This window comes from Hemitrygon akajei, chromosome 25, assembly GCF_048418815.1.
Source record: "Hemitrygon akajei chromosome 25, sHemAka1.3, whole genome shotgun sequence".
Classification (NCBI taxonomy): Eukaryota; Metazoa; Chordata; class Chondrichthyes; order Myliobatiformes; family Dasyatidae; genus Hemitrygon; species Hemitrygon akajei.
Window position 1 is genome coordinate 39224086 of NC_133148.1, and position 25801 is coordinate 39249886.

The window sequence follows — 25801 nt, forward strand, 5'->3', positions numbered from 1 at the left end:
GATAACACTGGCCACCACAGACTCGTAGAACATCCTCAGCACGTCGGCAGATGTTAAAAGGACCTCAGTCATGTTGGAATAGTTTGTTATCAATTGTACTGTCACATCAAGCAATTTTTTTGATACCCAGTGGGATAAATACCCACAGGCTATGTCTGCAGTACAAGAGTGAGGTGAAAAGGAAAGGAAAACAAGTTTTAAGTTCACACCAGATGGAACAGAGTGCTTTCCTCAGCTTGGTGCAACCTGTACAACTTAGGGGAAACTTAAACCTTAAGAGATGTCTATAATGGGTAGGTCTTTAAACACCCCTACTAAATTTCCTAGTTTATTATTGAATACAGGCAAACTTAAAAACAGAAAGTTAGAAGCCCTGTTTTGACAGTGGGCATCTGCAGTATCAATAGCCGTCTGGTAATGCTTCAAGCTAGAGACGCTAATATAAATATCAAGCCCCAAGAGACTGCAGATGCTGGAGAGTGCAGAAAACAGCAATCTGCTGGAAGAACTCAGTGGGACAAGTGGCATTTGTTAGGGGAGGGGTGGTAGAGGAATTGGCATTCTGGGCCAAAACTGTAAATCCTGAACTATTCCTTACCCCTGAAATGCTGTTCGATTTGCTGAGTTCCCCCAGCAGATTATTTGCTGCTGTTAATATACCACACACACACACAATGCTGGAGGAACTAAGCAGGTCAGGCAGCATCTATGGAAATGAATAAATAGTGCAGTGTTTTGGGCCAAGACTCTTCTTCAGGACTGGAAAGGAAGGGGGAAGATGTCAGAATAAAAAAGGTGCAGGAAGGGGAGGGGGGTAGCTAGAAGGTGATGGGTGAAGCCAGGTGGGTGGGAAAGGTAAGGGCTGGAGAGGTAGGAAACTGATAGGATAGGAGAGTGGACCGTTGGGAGAAAGGGAAGAAGGAGAACAGGGAGGTGACAGGCAATTGAGAAGAGGTAAGAGCCCAGAGTGGGGAATAGAAGGAGAGTGGAGGAGAGGGGGGATCTTTTTTCACTGGAAGAAGAATTCTGTATTCATGCCTCCAGGTTGGAAGCTATACAGATGGAATATAAGGTTGTTGTTTCCTCCACCCTGAGGGTAGCCTCACCTTGGCACAAGAGGAGGCCATGGACTGATATGTCATAATTTGAATCAATTAAGTGTTTGGCCGTCACAAAGTTCCATTTTTGGTGGATGGAGTGGAAGTGCTCAACAAAGTAGTCCCCCCAATTTATGACGGGTCTCGCCAATGTGGATGAGGCCGCATCGGGAGCACCTGATACTATAGACGACCCCAGCAGATACTCAAGTGAAGTGTCTCACCTGGAAGTACTGTTTGGATTATTGTAGTTATGGTAGCTTAGGTGTTGAAGGTATGGTGTTCTGGAGACTGGATCAATGCTCACATTCCATGTGGTGGACAGTGAGTGTAAACTTTATGACTTTTTAATCCCAGAATTATGAAACTAGCAGAATGGCAACAAAACTGGATTCGGATTCAGATTTAGATTCATTCACTCACTGGTTCACTTTATAGAAGAAAATCTGTCCACTTCACCAAGTCTGGGTAACTGTGATTCAACGTTCACAGTATAGACTAATAATCATTCTCTGAAACCACTCAGTACGAGAGGGATTAGTTACAGATGTTAAATACGTCCTTGCCAACAACACTTGTATCCATTTTGTTTTTAAAGTTATTTCATGTTACTCCAGTGTCCTGATGTGCCAACCTGCAGATAGTTTCAAGTTCAAAGAATGTATAAATTATACAACGGTTGAGATGTGTTTGCTTACGGGCAGCCACAAAGCAAGAAACATGAAAGAACCCAATTAAGAAAAAAATAAGACCAACAGCTGTATGCGCAAGAAAAGGGTGGTGGGGCGGGGGGGGTGGGGGGGGGGGGGACAACACAAATCGTGCAAACAGTAGAAGTGAGCAACAACATGCTGAACCAAACTGAGTTCTTAGATCCGAGCCCTGGAGCAGCCCCGAATTAGACCCAAAGCCTCATGTAAGTGGGTATGAAGCACAGCAGCCGAGGCAGTTTTTCTCAGTTATACAAAAAAAGCTGAGCAGAACAAACTGGAGCAGCAGATGCTGTTTCAACTTGAAGTGGTTGTACTGGGAATGAGCTCCCTGAATATCCCTTCAATAACCCTAAGCCATAGAGATTGGGGATGGGCAATAATTAATAGAAAGAAAAGCTGAACTAATGGACTGCCAATCTCAAGATCAGGCAAGATGAAAAAATTGAAAGGGCCCTCTAAGAACAAACACCTTGATGCATAGATTAGCTGTCACTCACTTTCTTCCCTAGGCTATGAAACTAGATTTGGTTAATTTCTGTATAATTTGTAGAATGTTTAGATCATCACACAACATTGAATCAGTGTTTTGGCAGAAAGGCTTTTCTTATTTTGCCAGTAACATAATTTGTATTCCATCCTGTCCCAATGCCCTCAATGGTATAGCTCTTTCAAGGATAGTAATTGCATATTGGTACTCTGCCCCAAGCGGCTATCAACAATGAATGCCTCATATTCAACTGTGAGGATAGTGTCCCTGCCTGGCTACCTAGGGTATGTTTGCAAGGGGTGAGGCTACTGTGATCAGGATTGGAAGTCCTGTCTAATAGTGTGGGTGGTTGTCCATCATGTCTGACAGTAACTGGAAACCTGTGTGGGGAGATTTTTTAAAGTGGAAAAGCTTTCACTGGGGCAGCTCCATTCTCTCGCCCGTCTGGAAGTAGGTACAAGTCCGAGGTCCAGTGGTACAAACGAGTGTCACAGACCTGGGTTCTTCCCTACTTGCAGTGGTATGACCGTTACATCGTGAAGGTAGTGGAACAGTGGATCCAGCGTGCTGTTTCCTCTGGTACTACAAGTGATTTGTTGATGATAATTTTTAGTGAGAGTCAGTTACTGTAAAAGTTTTAATGCAACATCAGTCTCGTGTCTGATGTAAGGCATTGTTCCGACCACCTTTCGAGTAATATGTGCAGTTTTGGGACCCATATCTATGAAAGGATGTGCTGGAATTGGAGAGGGTCCAGTGGACATTTACAAGAATGATCCTCAAGAATGAAAGAGCTAATGTATGAGGAGTGTTTGATGCTCTGGGCCTGTACTCACTGGAGTTTAAAAGAATGAGGAGGGATCTCATTGAAAATCTACCAAGTATTTTTGGACGTGGAGAAGTGGGGAGGGTCAAGGATCAGACAGCACAGCCTTAGAATAGAAGGATGTCCCATTAGAACAGAGAGGAGGAGGAATTTCTTAGCCAGAAGGGGAGTGAATCTATGGAATTCATTACATAGACAGCTGTGGAAGTTAAGTCACTGGGTATTTTTAAAGTGAGGTTGATAGGTTCTTGATTAGTAAGGACATCAGAGGTACAGGAAATAGGCAGGGAAAATAAATCAGCCATGATTGAATGGCAGAGGTGTAGGAGTAGGCCATTCAGCCCTTTGAGCCAGCACCGCCATTCACTGTGATCATGGCTGATCATCCACAATCACTACCCCGTTCCTGCCTTCTCCCCATATCCCTTGACTCTGCTCTATCTAACTCTTTCTTGAAAGCATCAGAGAATTGGCCTCCACTGCCTTCTGAGGCAGAGCATTCCATAGATCCACAACTCTCGGGGGGGGGGGAGGGGGGGAGTTTTTCCTCAACTCCGTTCTAAATGGCCTACCCCTTATTCTTAAACTGTGGCCTCTGGTTCTGGACTCCCCCAACATTGGGAACATGTTTCCTGCCTCCAGCGTGTCCAATCCCTTAATAAGACTCGATGGGCTGAATGGTGTAATTCTGTTCTTACGTCTTATGGCCTAAAAGCACTGGTTTAGGAATAGTATAACAACAGATTGCTAAAAATTAGAAATAAACATTGAAAGTGTCTAAAAAGCACAGATTGTCTGAAAGAGGAAAGGTCAAACATTTTGAGTGTGAAACTGTACTGGTATACTCACTGTGATCATTGTTGTTAATGCTGGGGTGGGGTAAAACGTCCCCTTTCAGACAGTTTTCCATTAACCAAATTGATCACAAGCTTTTCAAGGAGGCATGAAAAGAGGCGTTCTTGTTCATGCTAATCTTGTATTACGCTGTGTGTTCCCATACCTGAGGTCTTGCAGTTCGAATCTGTCATCTATGCTCGGGTCCTCATGAATTCCCCTGCCCTCCTTCCATCATCTTTGCCTGAGCTTGATAACTCCCTGCCTTGTTGTGGAACCTCTTCCCTAAGCCCAAACAACTCACACCATCTTCATTTCTTTAATTGTGTCTATTTTTAGGGTTATTAAGTGCATTTATAAGTCCTTTGTTTGCATGGAATCACAGGTAAAGCTTCACATTCCTGCACCAATGAATGTAATTTTCATATTGCTCTCGGTCTTGTTAAGGTTCACTGTTACTGTCATCACCACCAACTCTTGACCTGGGTGTTTTTCCCCCTCCTTCCATCCTTTTCCACATGCATGATCACTTAGCCAGCCAACACAGAGCTCTGACAGTTTCCTTGTCTGACTTAACATATGACTGGGCGAGGAGAATAGGGTAGCTGATGGCAGGGTCCTGGAACTGGCTGACTGCTAATGAATCGTGAAGGAAATGCTAATGCTATTTAAACTGCAAAAACTGATTCAGCAAAAAGGAGAAAAAAAAGCAGAATGCTCCAGATGGGGAGAAAATGTCATGTATAGTGGATGTGACCTGGTTTTTCTATCGTGCATTGTGGACGGCTTAACAGGAATCAGAAGTCAGAAAGCTGATGGCTTGGTGGAGAATTGTACCATCTGGTCCAATTCTGAGGCCTCTGGAGAAACCGAGAAAACTTGAGTCACTTGCCTCCGTGGCTACTGTTACCCAGGGCAGCAGATGAGACCCCAAAATGGGCTTCAGTACCCCTGTCCTGAGTGGGGAATTATCAGGGAATGAACAACGCTTAAAACTGCTTGTTTTGGGTAAGGACAGAATCAATTATAATGTCAGCTACAGTCTGTCCGTGGCCTGACTTCTTGAGACATTTCTGGATGGTTTAAGTGGGATTCTTTACCCCAACTTGAGTTTAATTTGCCAGGAGAGGGGGGAAGCAACCATGATCTTCTTGTACTATCTGCACTAGCACTCACTTTGTTAGGTACTGTACACCTGTACACCTCGTTAATGCAAATATCGAATCATCCAATCATGATGCAGCAACTCTCAATACATAAAAGCATGCAGAATAGTCAAGAGGTCCAGTTGTTGTGCAGGCAGGGAAGAAATGTGATCTAATTGGCTTTGACTGTGGAATAATGGTTGGCACCAGGCGGGGATTTTCACACACAGCAGTCTCTAGAGTTTACAGAGAATGGCGCGAAAAACAAAAAAAAAACCGGTGAGCAGCAGGTCTGTGAGCGAAGTGACTTGTTAATGGGAGAGATCAAAGGAAAATGGCCAGGTTGGTTCAAGCTGACAAGAAGCTGACTCAAGTCACCACACATTACAAAAGTAGTGTTCAAAAGAGCATCTCTGAGCGCACAACGCTTCAAACCTTGAAATGAATAGGCTACAGCAGCAGAAGACCACGAAATACATTTAGTGGACTCTTTGTTAGGTACAGGAGATGCTAAGTGTATTTCATATGGTATATAGAAGGAAGCCACTTCTCTGGTTGCTCCAGTTATTCCTATGTCCCAAAGACATATGGGTTGCAGTCAGTAAGTTGTGGGCTTGTTACGTTGGCACCGGAAGCATAGTGACACTCGCAGTTTGCCTCCAGCAAATGCTTGAACTGTGTTGGTTATTGATGCAGAAAGACACACTTCGATGTACAGGGTATATGTCAAATAAAACTTATCTTTAATATTTTTAGATTTTGCCCATTGAGTCTGTGCTGACTTGCAGAACATTTGCTTTCAATCTGGTCTTTCCTACCAACCACCAATGGTCTCTTGTCATCCACCTACACCAGGGTTAATTTGTAGTAACTTTATAAACTACCAACATGCACATTCCACACAGGCAGCACCAAAGGTCAGGATCAAAGGAAAGGTTTTTATTATTATTCTTGAATTATTAATGACAGATATACCCGAATACAGTGAAAAGCTTTAAGTCCTGCTGAAGAGTATTTACCTGGTATTACTTTTGCAGCCTGTTACGTTAGGGCAGCAATGAAGGTCCTCCATCTCTGTCGATGTTCAGAGCTTCCTTCGTTGTATCAGTAGCTTCCTGTCAATTTTCACTACAATCAGTCATGCAAGTCCCAGCTGGACACTCAGGAATACCATTGCATTCAGATGCAGAAAGCTTCTTCATTGCTGTTTCCATGACAGTTTTGTTTTACCAGTCAAGGTTGTTAGCCCTGTGCTGAAACCACCACCCCCCCAAACCAGGAGGATTGATGGACCACTTGTAATCTGATTGTGACCCTTTCACCTGTTTGGCACGGGTGGCTCTACCAAGAGTCAAAGCATGAAGCCCCGACTCCAACCAGCATAGATCTCCAGGTCACTGAGGCACTGAGCCTCCAAACCATGACAAGGTTGTGGTCCTCTTGGAGGTTGGCTCAAAATGTCAACTCTTGTTGCTAGTACAAAGAGAGGGAGGAAAGGGGATGCTTTGGGGTTTCTATGTTCTTTTGTTTCATGGACCTGTGAAAAGTCAAATGTGAGAATGTATACTGTATACACACTCCAATGTTACAGCCCCTTTAAAAAGTGTTCGGCCCCCTTGAAAGTTTCCATGTTCTTTTGTTTTAGAACGTTGAATCATAGTGGATTTAATTTGGCTTTCTTGACACTGATTAACAGAAAAGACTCTTTCATGGCAAAGTGAAAACAAATTTCTATAAATTGGTCTAAATTTATTACAATTATTAAACATAAAATAATTGATTGCACAGTTACTCAGAACAACCCCCCCCCCCCCCCCCAATCAGTATTTAGCAGAAGCACCTTAGGCAGCAATTACAGCCTTGAATCTGTATGGATAGGTGTCTAACAGCTTTGCATATCTGAACACTGTAGGTTTTCCCCATTCTTCTTTACAAGACTGCTCAAGCTCTGTCAGATTGTTTGGGGATCATGAGTGAACAGCCCTTCTCAATTGAATTGAGGTCTGGACTCCGACTTGGCCTCTCCAGAATGTTAACTTTGTTGTTTCTAATCCATTCCTGTGTAGCTTTGGCTTTATGCTTGGGCTAATTGTCTTGCTGGAAAACAAATGTTCTCCCAAGTCGCAGTTCTCTTGCAGACTGAATCAGGATTTCCCTGTATTTTGCTGCATTCATTTTATCCTCTACCTTCACAAGTCTTCCAGTGCCTGCTGCAGTGAAGCATCCTCACAGCATAATGCTGCCATCACCATGCTTCATATTAGGGATGGTGTGTTTTTGATGATGTGCGGTGTTTGTCTTACGCCAAACATAGCATTTAGTCTGATGGCCAAAAAGGTCAATTTTGGTTTCATCAGACCATATAACCTTCTTCCAGCTGACTTCAGAGTCTCTATAATGCCTTCCGGCAAACCCTAGCTGAGCTTTATTGGGAGTTTTTTTCAAAAGTGGCTTCCTCTTTGCCACTCTCCCATAAAGCTGTGAAGCCCCCGGGCAACAGGTGTTGTATGTGCAGTCTCTCCCATCTCCATCACTGAAGCTTGTAACTCCTCCAAAGTTGTCATAGGTCTCTTGGTGGCCTCCCTCACTAGTCCCCTTCTTGCACGGTCACTCAGCTTTGAGGATGGCCTGCTGTAGGCAGATTTACAACTGCGCCATATTCTTTCCATTTCTTGATGATTAACTTAACTGTACTCCAAGGGATATTCAGTGACTTCTTGTATCCATCTCTGACTTATGCTTTTCAATAACCTTTTCACAGACTTGCTTGGAGTGTTCTTTTGTCTTCATGGTGTAGTTTTTGCCAGGATACTGTCTCACCAGCAGTTGGACCTTCCAGATATAGGTGTATTTTCACTACAATAAATTGAAAGACTTTGGTTGCACACAGGTCTCCAAAAACAGATCTCCATTTAACTAAAACCAATTCTAAAATTAGTTGGCTGCACCAGTGATGTTTTGGTGTGTCATGTTAAAGGGAAATGAATACTTAAGCAATCAATTATTTTTTGTTTTATCATTGTAATTAATTTAGATCATTTTGTAGAGATCGGTTTTCACTTTGACACAAAAGAATCTTTTTCTGTTGATCAGTGTCAAAAAAGCCACATTGTGATTCAATGTTGTAAAGCAATAAAACATGAAAACTTCCGGGGGGGGGAGGGGTGAATACTTTTAATAGGCACTGTAAATGTACTTTGAAACTTTATTCATTTCCATAGATGCTGTCTGACCTGCTGAGTTCCTCCAGCATTACACGAGGAAATCTGAAGATGCTGGAAATTCAAACAATACACACAAAATGCTGGTGGAACACAGCAGGCCAGGCAGCATCTATAGGGAGAAGCACTATAGGGAAAAGGCTAGTCCTGACGAAGGGTCTCAGCCTGAAACGTTGACAGCGCTTCTCCCTATAGATGCTGCCTGGCCTGCTGTGTTCCACCAGCATTTTGTGTGTGTTGTTTGACCTTCCAGCATTATGTGTGTCTTGCTCTAGATTCTGTGTCATTTCAGGTAGTCAAATGGAAAATAGAATAAAGCGTTATAGTTCCAGAGGAAGTGCATTGCAGATAGACAAACAAAGTGCAAGGGGCCGCCAGAGCTGTGAGGCAGCAGCTCAGGTAGTGGTATCACTGTTCATCCTTGTTCCTCTCCGCCAATTCCTTTCATCCTCCCATCCAAAACAAGGCTGAAATCCAGCAAACTACCCAAGAGTGTAAATTGCTTAGAGCGTGGCAGGAGCTTGCCCGGGTGACGGTGAGTTGCAGTTGTGTATTGAGAAGGATGGCTTCCCAAGTGTGTCGGAACTTCCACGAGCTGTGTGAGGACGCAGTCAACCAGGCAGATTAACACAGAGCTCTAACATGTCCTTTAACTTTGACTGGGATGACATTAGCCTACATGACTTAACATGTCCAGGACGTCACCTCTACTGCTCTCCATCTCAGCTCTCTAGCACACGTGAGGGCAACCCTCAGACAACACGCCGGCGGCTGCAGCAAAACCATGGGTGTTCCTGTCCACCCTGATACCTCAATCTTAAACACATCCTCAGATTTGTCCTGTTGTCGCACATATATATTTACTGAAATCCACAGTTTTTCTCTATCATTATGTATTGCATTGTACTACTGCTGCAAAGTCAACAAATTGCATGACATTAAACCTGATTCTGATTTTTTTTTAAGGGTTCTTATGGGTTTCTTGTTTTTGTGGAAGCTGGTAAAGGAGGTGGATCTCAATGTTGTATAATGTTTGCATACTTTGATAATAAATGTACTTTGAACATTGAACTTTAAATTGCAGTACCAGAAAAAGCACTGTACTGCATGATTGCTGCAATGCCTTATCTTTCACTTATTCCTTTTTATTTCATCCAGACTTGCTAGTTTTAATTCCTTCCGCATTTCTCTAGAAAGAAAAGAGAAACAAAACTTACATTTTATGCACACGCTGACCTCTAGCAGTAATTGTGAATCTCAGGGTTTCTCTATTCCAGAGAAATGTGGGGGCTGGATCATTGGATGTTGAAGAAAACAGGAAGATTATGGTTTTTTTTTGGTTATGAGAAATTATGGGGAAAGTTGAGCTGCAGCCAAGCTCAGATCAGCAGTGATCTTAACGAACAGCAGATCAGGCCCTTGGGAGCATATGGTTTATTCATGTTTCAGATTCCTATGTTCCAGAAGAAATCCTCTTGTTCTCAGGAAATCAGAAGACGTTAATCATTTTAGAAGTGGTGTCGTTGTTGTAATTTGGGAATTGGTAATGTTAAACTTGTAAATTTGGGAGAGAAGATTTGATTCGGTAGTTAAGAATGAGTCTGTCAGGGTCATCTATTACATCCAATGCTGCAGGTGCAGACCTGAGAAGGTTAGGAGACTGCTTTGTCCAGCAGCTTTGCTCTTCCACCACAAAAGGCAGGATTACCCAGGGGGTGCCCATTGAATGCGATTTACATTCCCATTCCCTTCCTCTACTGCCACAATGAGGCCAAACTCAGGCTGGAGGAGCAGCACCTCATATTCCATCTGTGTAGCCTCCAAACAGATGGCAAGAACATTGATTTCTCTCACTTTCAGTAATTATTCCTTCCCTCATCTTTATTTTCTATTCCTCACTCTGGTTACATAGGTGGCAGAGTGGAGATTCGTCTCTACCAAAGGAGGTGTAAGGCACTCCTTCCTTCTGCTAGACCTGCAAGTCACCCTCGGGCACCCTAGCCCCTGCTTAGCCCCCCGATCAGGGTAATGTGAAGCCATGGGAGCAGGTGGTGGATGGTCGTATGAGCAGCCGGTGCAGATCTCTGAAGAGTATTGATAATGGTTGGGGGTCACCCATCTTGTAAAGACACTGCCCGGAAGAAGGCAATGGCAAACCACTTCTGTAGAAAAATTTGCCAAGAACATCATGGTCATGGAAAGACCACGATCACCCAAGTCATACAATATGGCACATAATGATGATTCTTGTTACCCTTTCACACCTTCTCCTTGTCAATACTGCTCATCACCTCCCTCTGGTTTTCCTCCTTTCCTTTCTTCCATGTTCCACTGTCCTCTTCTATCAGATTCTTTCTTCTTCAGTCCTTTACCTCTTCTACCTATCACCTCCCAGCTTCTAACTTCATTCCCCCTTTCCCTCATCTGGTCTCACCTATCACCTCCAGCTTTTATTCCTCCCTCTCCCCCCCCCCCCCATCTTTTTATTCTGGCTTCTTCTCCCTTCCTTTCCAGTCTCGATGAAGAGCCTCAACCAAAATGTCGACTGTTTATTCCTTTCCACAAAAGTATTGCTCAGGAATTCCAGCATCTGTTGAATCTCCTGTACTTGTGAGCTATACAGGCTGCCTGCCTCCCTCCTCCCAACTCTTAAAATCAAAAGTAAGTGTTTCCTGACAGTCCAAAAGTCAATCATGTTTTCCAATGAAAGGCGCCAAGAGAATTCCATTGCATCTTATCAAATAATGCTGTGGGACCTTCTGTACCATATCCACAAGGTTTAATATTTCATCTGTTGGAGCAGCACTACTTATGAGATGAGGTGAGGTATCTGTCCGCAGAGAAGCATTACATTTGTACCATATCCAAGCCTTACATGATGTTCACACAGAGCAGAGAAAAGATATTTAACCCTAAAAGGTACTACTAGGAAGTGTTGTAAATGCCTAACTGGCCACGTGGTGACTTGTGGGAGAGAGACTGGTAGTACTCTAGGTGGATGAGCTTTTGATTATAAGGACCTTAATCTGAAATATTAATTCTGTTACTTGCACAAGAGGTACTGCAGATGCTGGAAATCTAGAGCAACGCACACAATGTGCTGGAAGAGCTCGGCAGGTCAGACAGTCGCTATACCGGGACGAGACCGTTCATCAGGACTGGAAAAGGGGAGGGGTCAGAGTAGGAAGGTGGGGGGAGGGCAGGAAGAAGTACAAGGTGGTAGATGATAGGTGAAGCTGGGAGAGGGAGAAGAGGTGAAGTAAAGAGCTGGGAAGTCAATTGGTGAAAGAGATAAAGGGATAGAGAAGGGGAATCTGATAGGAAAGGACAGAAGGCAGGGAAGGGGGAAGAGCACCAGAGAAAGGTGATGGGCAGGGAAGGGGGAAGTGCACCAGAGAGAGGTGATGGGCAGGTAAGGAGAGGAAGTGTGAGGGGGAAACAAGAACGGAGAATGGTGGAGGAGAGGAGGGAGGAGGCAATTACCAGAGGTTCGAGAATATAGGTCTGTTTTTCTTTATCTATTTATAAATATATGAGAAAGAAAGGTAGTGATTGTACCAAGTATTAGGTGGCTGTAGTGGAAGTTTTACTTAGATAAATTCACCCAAAGACTAGGATCAGAATAAAATATCGACCTCTGAAAATCACAAGCAAACTTCAGACAAAGTGGGGATCATATTGCATATGGGGAAGAAAATATCATAGAATAGCTGCATCACCCATGTGTTCCTATTTCTGGTTCCTCTCCTAACCTCCCTTCCCTTTACCCATGTTCCACGCTGTCCTCTCCTACCAGAATCCATCTTCATCAGCCCCTTGTTTCTTCCACCTATCACCTCCCAGGTTAGTCCAAATGAGGGGGGGGGGAGGTGATGATAGACAGTGCAATGTAATCAAAACACAACACCGGAGGTGGAGACTGAAAACCTGCTATTTGTTATTGTCCAACAGCTGATTCAGGTATTCTTCCGATGTTGCCGAAGTGTTTTTATAGTGGAAGTATAGTGTTTTTATGTTTTTATAAGGGAGTTTTTATAGTGGAAAAGCCATTGCACTGGGTTAGTTCCACTCTCTCAACCCCATAAGTCCAGGTCCAATGATATGAATGAGCATCACCATCTAGGTTCTTCCTTGGTTTCAGTGGACAACCATGACATCTTTTGTGCCTTGTCATGCCCTTCGCATCCATGAAGCCTTGCAGTACCACCTTCCTAGTCGTTGGATTCTACTGTAGGTCTCATCTGTGCAGTCCGCTGGAGCTGACTTTGCAGACGAGAATAGCCATGTCCCCATCTCACCGGGGTATGAGGCCCATCTATCCTCACATGCTTTAGCTCGCCTGGTGAAGCGCTAAGCCAGGATGTAGCCGCTGTCACATGCAAATATCTATTTAGAGCCACAGATGAGGGCTGAGTGTCCAGTGGAGACCAAAGGTGAGTTTGCTGTCCCAGAATGGACACGACAAGCTCCTTCACCAGAGGTACTACCCCTCCCTGGACACACCATACACCCAGACTACACTTAACTTAACTTACCAATTTTTTCTGCTATATTTGCAGTTTCGAAACTTCAAGATAATTTATCGACGCTATGCTGGACTCTACTTCTGTATTTGTGTAGATGTCAACGACAATAATCTGGTCTATCTGGAAGCTATCCACAACTTTGTGGAGGTAAGAAACAACTGCATTTGAAGAACATTCACACTATTTCTAAAATACAACTTTTGTAATTTTGCCCTAAACAGGAGATGCCAAATTTCATTTTGCCCATTGAGTCTGCTCTGCCATTTCATCATGGCTGATCCATTTTCCCTCCCGGTCCCAGTCTTCCGCCTTCTCCCCATATCCCTTCATGCCCTGACTAATCAATAATCTATCAACCGCTGCCTTAAACATACGCAATGACTTGGCCTCCACAGCCGACTGTGGCACCAAATTCCACAGATTCATCACCCTCTGGCTAAAGAAATCCCTCCTCATCTCTGTTCAAAATGGACATCTCTCTTTTCTGAGGCAGTGACCTCTGAGATGAGGGATGCAGTGAAGCTTGGTGCAGCTACCACAAGGGCTTGGTGGAGTAGGAGCAAAGTATAAGGTTGTAATCATAGAGCACTACAAGATAGAAACGGGCCCTTCAGCCCATTTAATTTGTGTTGTTATTCTGCCTAGGCCCATCAACCTGCACCTGGACCATAGCCCTTCGTACCCCTCCTATCCATGGACTTATTCAAACTTATGTTGAAATTGAACTCACATCCACCACATCTACTAGCAGCTTGTTCTTCTGCTACTGGACAGGCAGGGGCAGTGTTGGGTGAGGAAGTCCCTCAGTTAGTGTAGTAGAGTGACAGACTGTGGGGCACATGAGGGGCAGCCGTCCTCTTGGTTTTAAGAAATATAATAGAACACTATTCAATGTATGTCTATGAGATAAGAATTTAAATGGTTTATTCTTGTAAATATATCTTTATTATGGATATAACAAATACTTCGAGGTAGACTTCATAAAGTCATCAGTTATTATCACATGTGGTTCATTCAATGAAGGATTATATATTTTTAAGAGAAAGAATAGTGTGAGATGTTGTTAAATTGTCGAGACTTCTAAATCTAATGACCGATTCACTATGCTGGAGAAATAGAACACAGGAGATTCACCTGAACTACAGCTTAAGGTAAATCTCAATCACAAGAAAGTTTGCAGACACAAAATTTGCAGACAGGAACTCAGCAGGTCAAGCAGCATCTATGGAAAAGAATAAACAGGACTGATGAAAGGTCTCGGCCCAAAATGTCATCTGTTTACTCCTTCCTATAGGTGCTGCCTGACTTGCTGACCTTCTCCAGCATTGTGTGTGTGTGTTGCTACAAGTTAAGGTGTTCCATCGGGAATTAATTTGGTGGAGAGATATTCCATGAGCTGCTGTACCATTCAGCTTTGCAATTGCTTTAGGGCGCACAGTTTAGGCCCTTCTGGCCTTTTGAGCCACGCCACCCAACAATCCCCCAAATCAATCCTCTCTTAATCGAGTGACAATTTACAATGACCAATTAACCTACCAACCGGTACATCTTTGGACTGTGGGAGGAAACTAGAGCACCCCGGATGAAACCCATGCAGTCACAGGGAGAACATACAAACTCCTTAGAGGCAGCAGCGGAAATTGAACCTGGGTCATTTGTGCTGTAAAGCGTTGTGCTAACCACTACACTACTGTACTTTATGGTGCTGAGCAATTCTGTAATGGTGTGTATGGAAGCCCCATACTTAATCTTAGACTAAGTAGTCTGCCTTTAATCTTTACACAAGCTTGTATATCTAAAGTACCAACTTGGATAAGGTGACAAAATACCACAATTTTGACAGGAAGTCTGTGAAAACAGTAAATCTACACAGAAGGGTGGCAGTTTCTGAGGAAGTTTGTAATTGCTTGCTTCCTCCCTTTTAGCAATTGTGCTTGTATCTCAAGTGGCAGACGGGATGTCACCAAGGTTGGGCTTTTAAGATAAATCGGCAAGAGTTGTCTTAGAGTGGACGTAGAGAGGATGCTTCATTTAGTGGGCAAGTCTAGGAGCAGAGGACACAACCTCAGTAGAAGGATGTACTTTTTAAACAGAGATGAGGAGAACGTTCTTTAGCCAGATGGTGGTGAATAAACAAGGTAGGTAAGTCACCTGGACCAGATGACTACACCCCAGGGTTCTAAAGAGGCAGCTGAAGAGATTGTGGAGGCATTAGTAATGATCTTTCAAGAATCAATGGATTCTGGCATGGTTCTGGAAGACTGGAAAATTGCAAATATCACTCCACTCTTTAAGAAGGGAGGGAAGCAGAAGAAAGAAATTATAGGCCAGTTATCCTGACTTCAGTGGTTGGAAAGATGTTGGAGTCTTTTACTAAGGATAAGGTTTTGAGGTACTTGGAGACACCAGATAAAACTGGCCAAAGTCAGCATGGTGTGCTAAAGGGGAAATCTTGCCTGATAAAGCTGTTGGAATTCTTTGAGGAAATTATAGGCAGGAAAAACAAAGGAGGGTCAGTGGATATTGTTTATTTGGCTTACCAGAAGGCTTTGACAATGTGCCACACATGAGGCTGCTTAATAAAATAAGAGCCCATGCAATTACAGGAAAGGTACTGGGATGGCTGGAAGATCAGCTGACTATCTGAGGTAAAGGGGGCCATTTCTGGTTGGTTGCTGATAACTTAGTGATGTTCCTCAGGGGTTGGTGTTGGGGCCGCTTTTTATGTCAGTGATTTGGATGATGGAATTGATGGCTTTGAGGCCATGTTGCAGATGATATGAAGATAGGTGGAGGGGCAGGTAGTGTTGCGGAAACAGGGCGCCTGCAGAAGGACTTAGACAGATTGAGAGACTAGGCAAAGAAGTGGCAGAAGAAATATAGTGTAGGGAAGTGCATGGTCATACACTTAGCAGAAGGAATAAAGGCATGAACTGTTTTCTAAGTGGGATGAAAATCCAAAATGCAGAGGTGCAAAGGGACTTGTGAGACCTTGTGCAGGATTCCCTAAAGGTTAACTTGCAGGTTGAGTCAGCCGTAATGAAAGCAAATGAAGTGTTGGCATTCATTTCAAAAAGACTAGAATATAAAAGGGAGGATGTAATGCTGAGGCTTTATGAGGCATTGGTCAGACTGCACTTGGAGAATTGTGAGCAGTTTTCAGACCTTTATCTAAGAAAGGATGTGCTAGCATTGGAGAGGGTTTAGAGGAGATTCGCATGAATGATCCAAGGAGTGAGGGCCTGTATTCACTGGAGTTTAGAAGAATGAGGGCAGATCTCATTGAAACCTAATGAATGTTGAAAGGCCTAGATAGAGTGGATGTGGAGCAGACGTTTCCAATAGTGGGGGAATCTCGGATGAGAGAGCAAAGCCTCTGAATACAAAGACATTCATTTAGAATAGGGATGAGGAAAAATTTCTATAGCCAGGGAATGGTGAAACTGTGAAATTCATTGGGTATATATAAGGTGGAGGTTGATAGGTTCTTGATTAATCAGAGTGTCAGGGGTTACAAGAAGAAGGCAGAAGAATGGGGTTGAGAGGGATAACAAATCAGCCATGATGGAATGATGGAGCAGATTCGATGGGCCGAATGGCTGAATTATGCTCCTATGCCTTATGGTCTTATATTATTTGTGTAAATGAACCCTACTGTGTCTTCCTTGTTAACAAAAGCACCACAAGATATTTTAAACTACTGAGCAAAGGCTTTTCATTATCTTAAACAAGATTCACTACTCTCTCTCTCTGCCCCGCTCCATGCTACCAAGATGCTGACTCACAATGAGATACATTTTCAAAGTGACAGGTTTTATTTATTTTATGTTTGGGCATCAGTTTTAAGTTGGTTCTCTCATTCTCTATTTATCCAGTGCAGTTGATAAGCAATTAGATTTAGAAGTCTTACCCAGCCTGAGAGAGAGCTTAATTGTATTAGCACTGTTAACAGTTGGGTTGAGTCGTTCTTGTCACAATTAACAGCACACTGACAATGTCTCCTTGCACGCTGACAAAATGTTTGCAAGTAAATTGCCAGTTTTGGAGAATAATCATAGTCATGAGATTATGATAATCTACATCATATGACACAGCCCATAATGGTGATATCATACAACACGGCACGTAATGATGATGATGAGCTCAACCCTGATCTGCAATAAAACAATGGTATTAACTTTGGAACTTGGGAATGATTTCCCCGGGAACACTGGACCAGAAGTAGACTATCTGGGCTCATAAGCCTGGGCTTATCTTCAGTAAAGGTTGATTTGCGGCTTACTCCATTGCCTTTATCCTTCATACCATCTTTGGTTAAAGATCTACCAAGCTTGTTGCCTGATGATTAGAAATAAATACATTGAAATTTTTCAATTAAACCACCCCTTTTCAATAGAAAATTCAAAGAATACAATCTTCCCTTACAATTTAACCTTGGAATCCGGGCATTATTCTGCTAAATGTGTCATGAAATCCTCCCAGGGCCAATATATCCTTCTATTCAGAAACATGGCACAAAATGATGATGAACATAGAGTTATTATAGCATGATAGGATGTTACCTGGGTTTCAGCACTTAAGTTACAGAGAAAGGTTGAACAAGTTAGGTCTCTATTCATTGGAGCGTAGAAGGTTGAGGGGGGATTTGATCGAGGTATTTAAAATGTTGAGAGGGATAGATAGAGTTGACGTGAATAGGCTGTTTCCATTGAGAGTAGGGGAGATTCAAACGAGAGGACATGATTTGAGAGTTAGGGGGCAAAAGTTTAAGGGAAACACGAGGGGGTATTTCTTTACTCAGAGAGTGATAGCTGTGTGGAATGAGCTTCCTGTAGAAGTAGTAGAGGCCAGTTCAGTTGTGTCATTTAAGGTAAAATTGGATAGGTATATGGATAGGAAAGGAGTGGAGGGTTATGGGCTGAGTGCGGGTAGGTGGGACTAGGTGAGATTAAGAGTTCGGCACGGACTAGGAGGGCCGGAATGGCCTGTTTCCGTGCTGTGATTGTTATATGGTTATATGAAACCAGGTCTTTCAGCCCACCAACTGCCCATTCAGTATGCTACCTATTCAATCACCAAGATCAAATATAATCTTCACAGTGCAAGGATCGCGGTTATGATCAGAGTGCATTGAGAAATGACATGCCACAATGTATTTGCATCTTCCAGCCAGCAGTGGCAATGTATCAGCTCACTTATGGGGAGGTAGAAATGCATTTTAGGAAGCTTAGAGGCTGTAAGTGTGGATCTAGAGCCATGGAGCAGTAGAGCTCAGAAACAGCAAACTTGAGAAAGTCTGTAGTCTGTTGATGCTTGGAAATCCAAAGCAACACACACAACATAGTGGAGGAACTCAGCAGGCCAGGCAACATCTATGGAAAAGAGTAAACAGTCAACATTTTGGGCCAAGACCCTTCGTCAGGATCTTGCCAGTATGCATAGTCCCATCTACCTGCACCCAGAACATAGCCCGCCATACCTCCCCCATCTATGTACCTATCCAAACTTCTCTTGTGTTGAAATCAAGCTCACACGGACCACTTGCACTGGCAGCTCATTCCACACTCTCACCACCCTCTGAGTGAAGAAGTTCCCCCTAATGTTCTCCTTAAATATTTCGCCTTTTACCCTAAACCTATGATCTCTAGTTCTTGTCTCACCCAACCTGATGGCAGAAAGCCTGCAAGTATTCACCCTATTTATTTATTGAGATGCAGCGCAGAATAGGCCCTTCCAGTCCTTCGAGCCATGCCAGCCAGCAATTCCCCGATTTAACCCGAGCCTAATCACGGGATAATTTACAATGATCAATTAACCTACCAACTAACCTACCTACGTCTTTGGACTGTGGGAGGAAACCACAGCACCCAGAGGAAACCCACGCAGTCATGGGGAGAACGTACAAGCTCCTCACAGACATTATACCCCTTATAATGATGGATACTTCGATAAGATCTCCCCATATTCTCCTGTGCTCCAGGGACTAAAGTCCTAGCCTGTTCCACCTTCTCCAGTAACTCAGGTCCTCGAGTACCTGCAACATTCATAAGATTTAAAATTGGAAAGTGTTGACATAAATTGTGTCAAGATGTGATTTTTTTTTAACACATTTGTAAACTTAAGGGTCAAAGGCTGTAGCTGACAAGGGTTGGGAAAAACAAGATTTACAGTTCCATTGGCTTTTCATAGTCTCCCAAAGCACTTCCCTAAATAAGATACTTTTGCATTGTAGTCACTTGTAATTTAGGATATCCTGCAGCCTATTTGCAAGCAAGAGGCGCCACAGACAATAACCAGAAAACCAGTCAAAGTGCCATCAACTGAGGGATAAATATCAATCGCACGATGGTTGGTATAACTCCTCTACGCTGTTTCATTGATAAGTCCAGGCAGCAGGGGAAAGGCGGGAGAATGGGGTTGAGAGGGATAATAAATCTGCCATGATGGGCCAGATGGCCTAATTCTGTTCCTACGTCTGTTGCTGTTATGGACCGTTCATGTCTCCAGTCACTGCATTCTACAGTTAAGAAGTCTAAGACCAGAAGGCAAAGCCTCGGGATACAAGGATGTACATTTAAAACAGAGATGAGGAAAAATTTCTTTAGCCAGAGGGTGGTAACTCTGTGGAATTTTTTGCCACAGGCATTCTGCACAGGCCAAGTCATTGGGTATATTTAGAACAGAGATTCATAGTTCTCGATTAATCAGAGCGCCAGGTATTATGGGAAGAGGCAGGAGAATGGGGTTGACCGAGATAATAAATCAGCCATGATGGAATGACAAAGCAGACTCGATGGGCCAAATGGCCTAATTCTGCTCCTTTGTCTAATGGTTCCATGGGATCTTTTAAGCCCGTCTCAGGGATCTTAGTTTAATGTCCCATCCAAAAATGCCATCGCCAGCATCACTTCCTAGGTACTGCAATGCAAGTGGTCAGGCTCTGATGTGGGACTCGAGCTTCCAACCTTGTGACTCTGACGAAAAGCTCAGCAGTGGTGAGGTGACAGCCATCTTAGCTTTCTAAAACCTTGAGGACTGCTGGTGACAAAGACAGGGTGCAGTGACCTCTTCCATATTTTCTGTTATGAGCAGATAACATGATGGTACAACATAAGCAAAAAGCTAGAGGAACTCAGCAAGTTAGGCAACATCAATGAAGGGAATAGGCAGTCAATGTTTCGGGCTGAAGCCCTTCCTCTGGACTGTAATAGAAAGGAGACAGAATCCAGAAACCTTCTGGTCCCATACCAGCTTCTTTCATTCCAGGCCTGAAACAATGACTGTTTCTACACCTCCATAGATTCAGTCTGACCTGCTGAGTTCCTCCAGCATTGTGTGTGTGTTGCTCAGGATTTCCAGCACCTGCAGAATCACACATGTTGAACATTACGGTACAGCTCCATTTCGTTTAGAAAGATGATTTAGTCATTTATTTATTTAGCGATACAGAGCAGAGTAGACCCTTCGAGCGTGCCATCAACAAACGCGAATAACCCTAACCTCGTTGGACTGTGGGAGGAAACCAGGAGAAAAACCATGTTTCCCACAAGCTCCTTACAGTGGACGCTGGATTGAACTCCAGAACACCTAATTTGTAATAGTGTTGCACTAACTGCTATGCTACACTGGCTCCCAATATGATGTGTGTGGGAGACAGAATTTGAAGCATAGATGGAAAAGGGAGACATACTTAGAGAAAGAAGCATCAAGGAATTACAAAGAACTTAACAAGAGTTGCAGAGTTGAGCTTTGATGGTCATTAAAGCTATTAGTTGGATGTTAGGGGGAAGCATTGTGTGGATACATCTCTACCAAAGCAGGAGTAATTCCCTCCTTCTTTCCGCTAGCCTGCAGGTCACCCTTGGGCAAGGTGTAGCACCTGCTTAGCCCCCTTGATCAGGGTCACGTAAAGCGATGGGAGTAGGTGGTGGATGGTTGTATGAATAGCCGGTGCAGATCACAAGTCCTGGTTATGCAACCACTGGCACCAGGCAGACCCTCTCTGAAGAGTATTGATAATGGCTAGGGTCAACTGTCTTGTAAAGACACTGCCCAGAAAATGGCAATGGCAAACCACTTCTTTGGAAAGATTTGCCCAGAACAGACGTTGTCATAGAAAGGTCACAATCGCCCACGTCATACAGCATGGTGCATAATGACCAAACAATGGAAGCATAAGTAAGGTATCAGAAGAATCTTCTAAATATTGCAGCAACCTTAAAACTCTGAAAGAGTACTGAATATGTAATAATAAAAACAGATCTGACTAGGTGTCCTTGGCCTGAAACATTGGATCTATTTCTCTATTGGCAGATGCTGCTTCACCTGCTGATGTTTCTTGCATTGTCCATTTTTATTTCAGGTTTCTTTCTGGTGTCTGCATTTTTTTCAACATCAGATTGGTTCCACCAAACTATTAGATGATGCAGGGAAATTACAGTACTGTGCAACAGTCTTAGACACATATGGGTAAGGGTGCCTAAGACTTTTGCATAGTACTGTACGTGAGGAATTCTCTGGAAAATAAACAGAAGATGTTCTCAATCCACGTACTTTCTAGTCCTGGAGTTTTTTTTCCAAATATAATTACTGCATATTTCCTTCAGCTGACATAAAATTAAACAGTCCCTGATTGAGCATATTACAGAGAGTAAATGTAAAGTACTGTTAAATCTTATCATCTGTTTCATCTCATTTCAGGTTTTGAATGAATATTTCCATAACGTCTGTGAATTAGATCTTGTCTTCAACTTCTACAAGGTAGGTCAGCGAGTGTGGGGATAAAGCAATGTGTTTCTGCTTGTTGCTGAGGCTTTAGAGCTTCAACAGCTCACGGAGAGTTTTCCTGTGATCCAGTAACATGGGTAAATTACATGGGTATGGCACAGAAATAGTTGTTCACCATCAGAAGTACACTCAGTGGCCTCTTTATTAGGTACGGCTGTACATTGCTCATTAATGCAAATATCTAATCAGCCAATCATGTGGCACCAACTCAGTGCATCAAAGCATGCAGAGATGGTCAAGCAGTTGAGTTGTTGTTCAGACCAAACATCAGAATGGCAAAGAAATGTGATCTAAGTGACTTTGATTGTGGTGCCAGAAGGGGTGATTTGAGTATTTCTGAAACTGCTGATCTGTGATGTTCACGCTCAACAGTCTCTAGAGCAGGGGCTCCCAATTTTTTTTTAATGCCAAAGACGGACCCCTACCATTAACCAAGGGGTCCATGGACCCAGGTTGGAAAACCCTGCTCTAGAGTTCACAAAGAATGTCGTAAGCGCAAAAAGCATCCAGTTCTGCGGGAGAAAGCGCCTTGTTAATGACAGAGGTCAAAGGAGAATGGCCAGATTGGTTTAAGATTACGTTGAGGCAACAGTAATTCAAAACGCCACATGTTATAACAGCGGAGTGCAGAAGAGCATCTCTGAACACCCAACCCCTTGAGCCGTGAAGTGGATGGTCTACAGCAGCAGAAGATCTTGAACATGCACTGAATGTATACCTGAGATTACTTGGGCTCTTAAATCTTTCTGTTTTCCTTTACTCTTTGCTTCGTTGTCCCATTGTTGAATGCAAAAACTCAACATAGGATTCATCAGTTCAGCACCAGTATGTTGACACTGCATGAGCCACAGACTAGGGCATGGGTTCCCAACCTGGGACCCCGGACCCCTTGCTAAGTAGTATTGGTTCATGGCATGCAAAAGGTTGGGAAGCCCTGGTTTAGGGCTTTACAGCATGGAAGCACCAAGACTAATCCACTGTTGAGCACCCCACACTAATCTTTCTTGTTATTCCCCACAAATTCCCATCTGCTGCCCCCAGAGCTCACCTCTTACCTACTTCCTATGGACAATTTATGGTGACCCACACAACGTAGGAGGAAATGGAAGAACCTAGAGAATCACAGTGCAGTCTCAGGAAGAACATGCAAATTCCATGTATATGGCAACAAAAGACAGTATAAACCACTATGCCACCTGAGATCTGCCTTCATAACAACTACAGGATTGTACAAAGGTTTAATGCACATATATATAGCTAAGATGCCTAAGACTTTTGCACAGTGCTGTATTTGTCAACGTGCAGCAGAAAGCGAGTTTGTAAATCTGGTGGGAGCAAAGGATGTTAGGAATGGCGAGGGATTGTGGGACAGTTGGCAGAGAAAAGTGCCAGGGTGGGGGGGTGTGGCGTGGGCAGGTCGCAAGGAAGGAGTACTGGGGTTGGGGGTGGGGGGGCTGGTACAACACATCATAACATGAACTACAGAGTCCAATCCAGAAACTGTGTCAGTTAAAAATTTATCTGCGAATCTGACTGTTTCACCAGTTTACTGGGGATCTTTTTGACTTTAGAAGATTCAAAAACCCGATAATGTTGTTCAGTCACGGTGATTGGGGGCGTTAATCAAATTTCCAAGCAGGATAAAACCATGTAGCTTCAGAGCGGATGTCAACGGCAGCTATGGGAAACGTTTAAGCAATTGATAGAAGGATTTACCTAAAACTGTTCTTCAGAGTTGGATTCAGAGTTGGAAACAGGAAATAACATGTGCCACATAATTTATTTAAGGCATTCGTGCAGCCCAGCTGAATAAACTGGCTTAGTATGTGCGATGTGTTCCTTTTAAGCAAATTATGGTCACATGTAGAGATCTACTGATAGCGATCGTAGACTAGAACACCTCCACCCTTTTAGCTGTACCATTTGTGGCTATACCTTAGTGTGGAGGAATGCTCCTTGCCAACCCCTCAAGGAGGTGTGGTAAAGTCAAGAGAAGGGGTAATTATTGAAGCAAATTGTATTTGTTCAGCCTTTTCTAATTATAGGGGGGAAGTAGAAAGGAGGCCCAGTAAAAGACAAACGTCTGTGAAGTTGAAACAGGAATGAAAGATTTGTTAACTTCTGTTTAAATTTATTGCCTCAAATGACTCCCATGGCTTCTTGTAATTACCAGCGCTCAGTGGCCACTTTATTAGGTACATCTGTACACCTGCTCCTTAATGCAAAAATCTAGTCAGCCAATCATGTGGCAGCAACTCAATGCATAAATGCATGCAGGCATGGTCAAGAGGTTCAGTTGTTGTTCAGACCAAACATCAGCATGGGGGAAGAAATGTGATCTAAGTGACTTTGACCATGTTGATGCCAAATGGGGTGGTTTGCGTATCTCAGAAACTGCTGATTTCCTGGGATTCTCATGCAGGAATTTACAGAGCATGGTGTGATAAATAAAAAATATCCATTGAGCGACAGTTCTGTGGGCAAAAACGCCTTGTTAATAAAAGACTCTGGGGAGAATGGCCAGACTGGTTTAAGCTGAAAGGAAGGCAACAGTAACTCGAATAACCACAGTAGTGTGCAGAAGAGCATCTCTGAACGCTTGAAGTGGATGGGATACAACAGCAGAAGACCACTAACGTACAGAAATGCGCTCAGTGGGCACTTTATTATGTAACACCCATACCTAATGTGGGTGGTGGGGTGGAGATAAATCTCTATTAAAGGAGGTGTAGGCGCTCCTTCCCCCATTAGCTTGCAGGTCATCCTTGGACAAGGTGTAGCACCTGCTGAGCCCCCCCGGCTGATCAGAGTCACGTGAAGCCATGGGAGTAGGTGGTGGATGGTCGTATGAGCAGCCGGTGCAGATCACAAGTCCTGGTTATGCGACCACTGACGCCAGGCAGACAATCTTTGAAGAGTATTGATAATGGCTGGGGTTCGCCTGAAAGGCGGCAATCAAAAACTACTTATGTAGAAAAATTTGCCAAGAACAATCATGATCATAGACCACGATCACCCATGTCATATGACACAGCACATGATAATGATGATGTACCTAATAAAGTGGCCACTGGGTGTATATCAGAAGTACACAGCTCAGGGTACATCTTCCACATCCAGCTCCGCTTTGAATGACAAAATCTATAATTAATTCTTGGGGTTTCATGCACCTACCTATAACCTTCAGTGAATCCTGCATAACAACATTAAATCTTGACTGCAGCTAGTTTGAGGGTGACATAATTGTATCCCTGAGGGCTCAATTTGCTGTTTCTGTACCATTGTTATAATCTTATCATTTATCACAGACCCTGCAAAATGCCACACAGCCCTTTGAGCAACCAGTTACTGAAATCCAAATAGGCTCGCTGTGTCGGGAGAGGCATAAGGAGTTAGGGGGCATTGCACTTATAGAAAAATTGACTACATTTTCTCCTTGGAATATGGTGTTGTATATTAAGAATGAAGATCTGCATTTTTTCTGGCCTTTATCAAGTTTATATCGTTCATTCGTTATGTGCCATGTTGTATGAAATGGACAATCATGGTCTTTCTGTGGCTATGATGGTTCTTGGCAAATTTTTCTACACAAGTGGTTTACCATTGCCTTCTCTTTATAAGACTGCTGACCCCCAGCCATTATCAATCCTCTTCAGAGATTGTCTGCCTGGCGTCAGTGGTCGCATAACCAGGACTTGTGATGTGCACCGGCTGCTCATATGTTCCCATGGCTTCACATGACCCTTTTGGGGGGGTTTAAGCAGGTGCCACACCTTGTCCAAGGGTGACCTGCAGACTAGTGGAGAGAAGGAATGGCGTATGCCTCCTTTGATAGTGATGTATCCCCATCCTGACACTCAAGGTTCATATAACATAGAGATTATTGTTTTCAGCAGATAGTAATTTTAACTGGTGTAATACTAAATTGCACACCACACTCCTAGGTTTAGTCATAGTTTACTGACATGGAGGCCCTAACATAGTGAGTCTGGAGATCGAAACCTGGAGGTTGAGACCCCTAGATCAGCAAGTCTGGTGGTTGAAACCCTTAGGGCAATGAGCCCGGAGGTTGTGGTCCGGAAGCTTGGGTTGGTGGGTGGGGGCGGGCAGGGGGATGTGAAAGGGGGTTGTTTTGCTTGTTGCGTGTTTGCACTACGCTGGCGCC

The 25801-nt window shown here is 43.5% G+C and overlaps 1 protein-coding gene across 1 annotated transcript in view; it reads left to right on the top strand.

Annotated features, from left to right (window-relative positions):
- The window catches only part of ap2s1 (adaptor related protein complex 2 subunit sigma 1), a 67162-nt gene that overhangs the window by 37630 nt on the left and 3731 nt on the right, over positions 1–25801 (top strand). Inside the window, exons 3-4 of the mRNA XM_073029353.1 lie at positions 12883–12996; positions 21550–21609. Coding sequence (XP_072885454.1) covers positions 12883–12996; positions 21550–21609 — 174 coding nt within the window. The remainder of the gene's footprint in view (positions 1–12882; positions 12997–21549; positions 21610–25801) is intronic.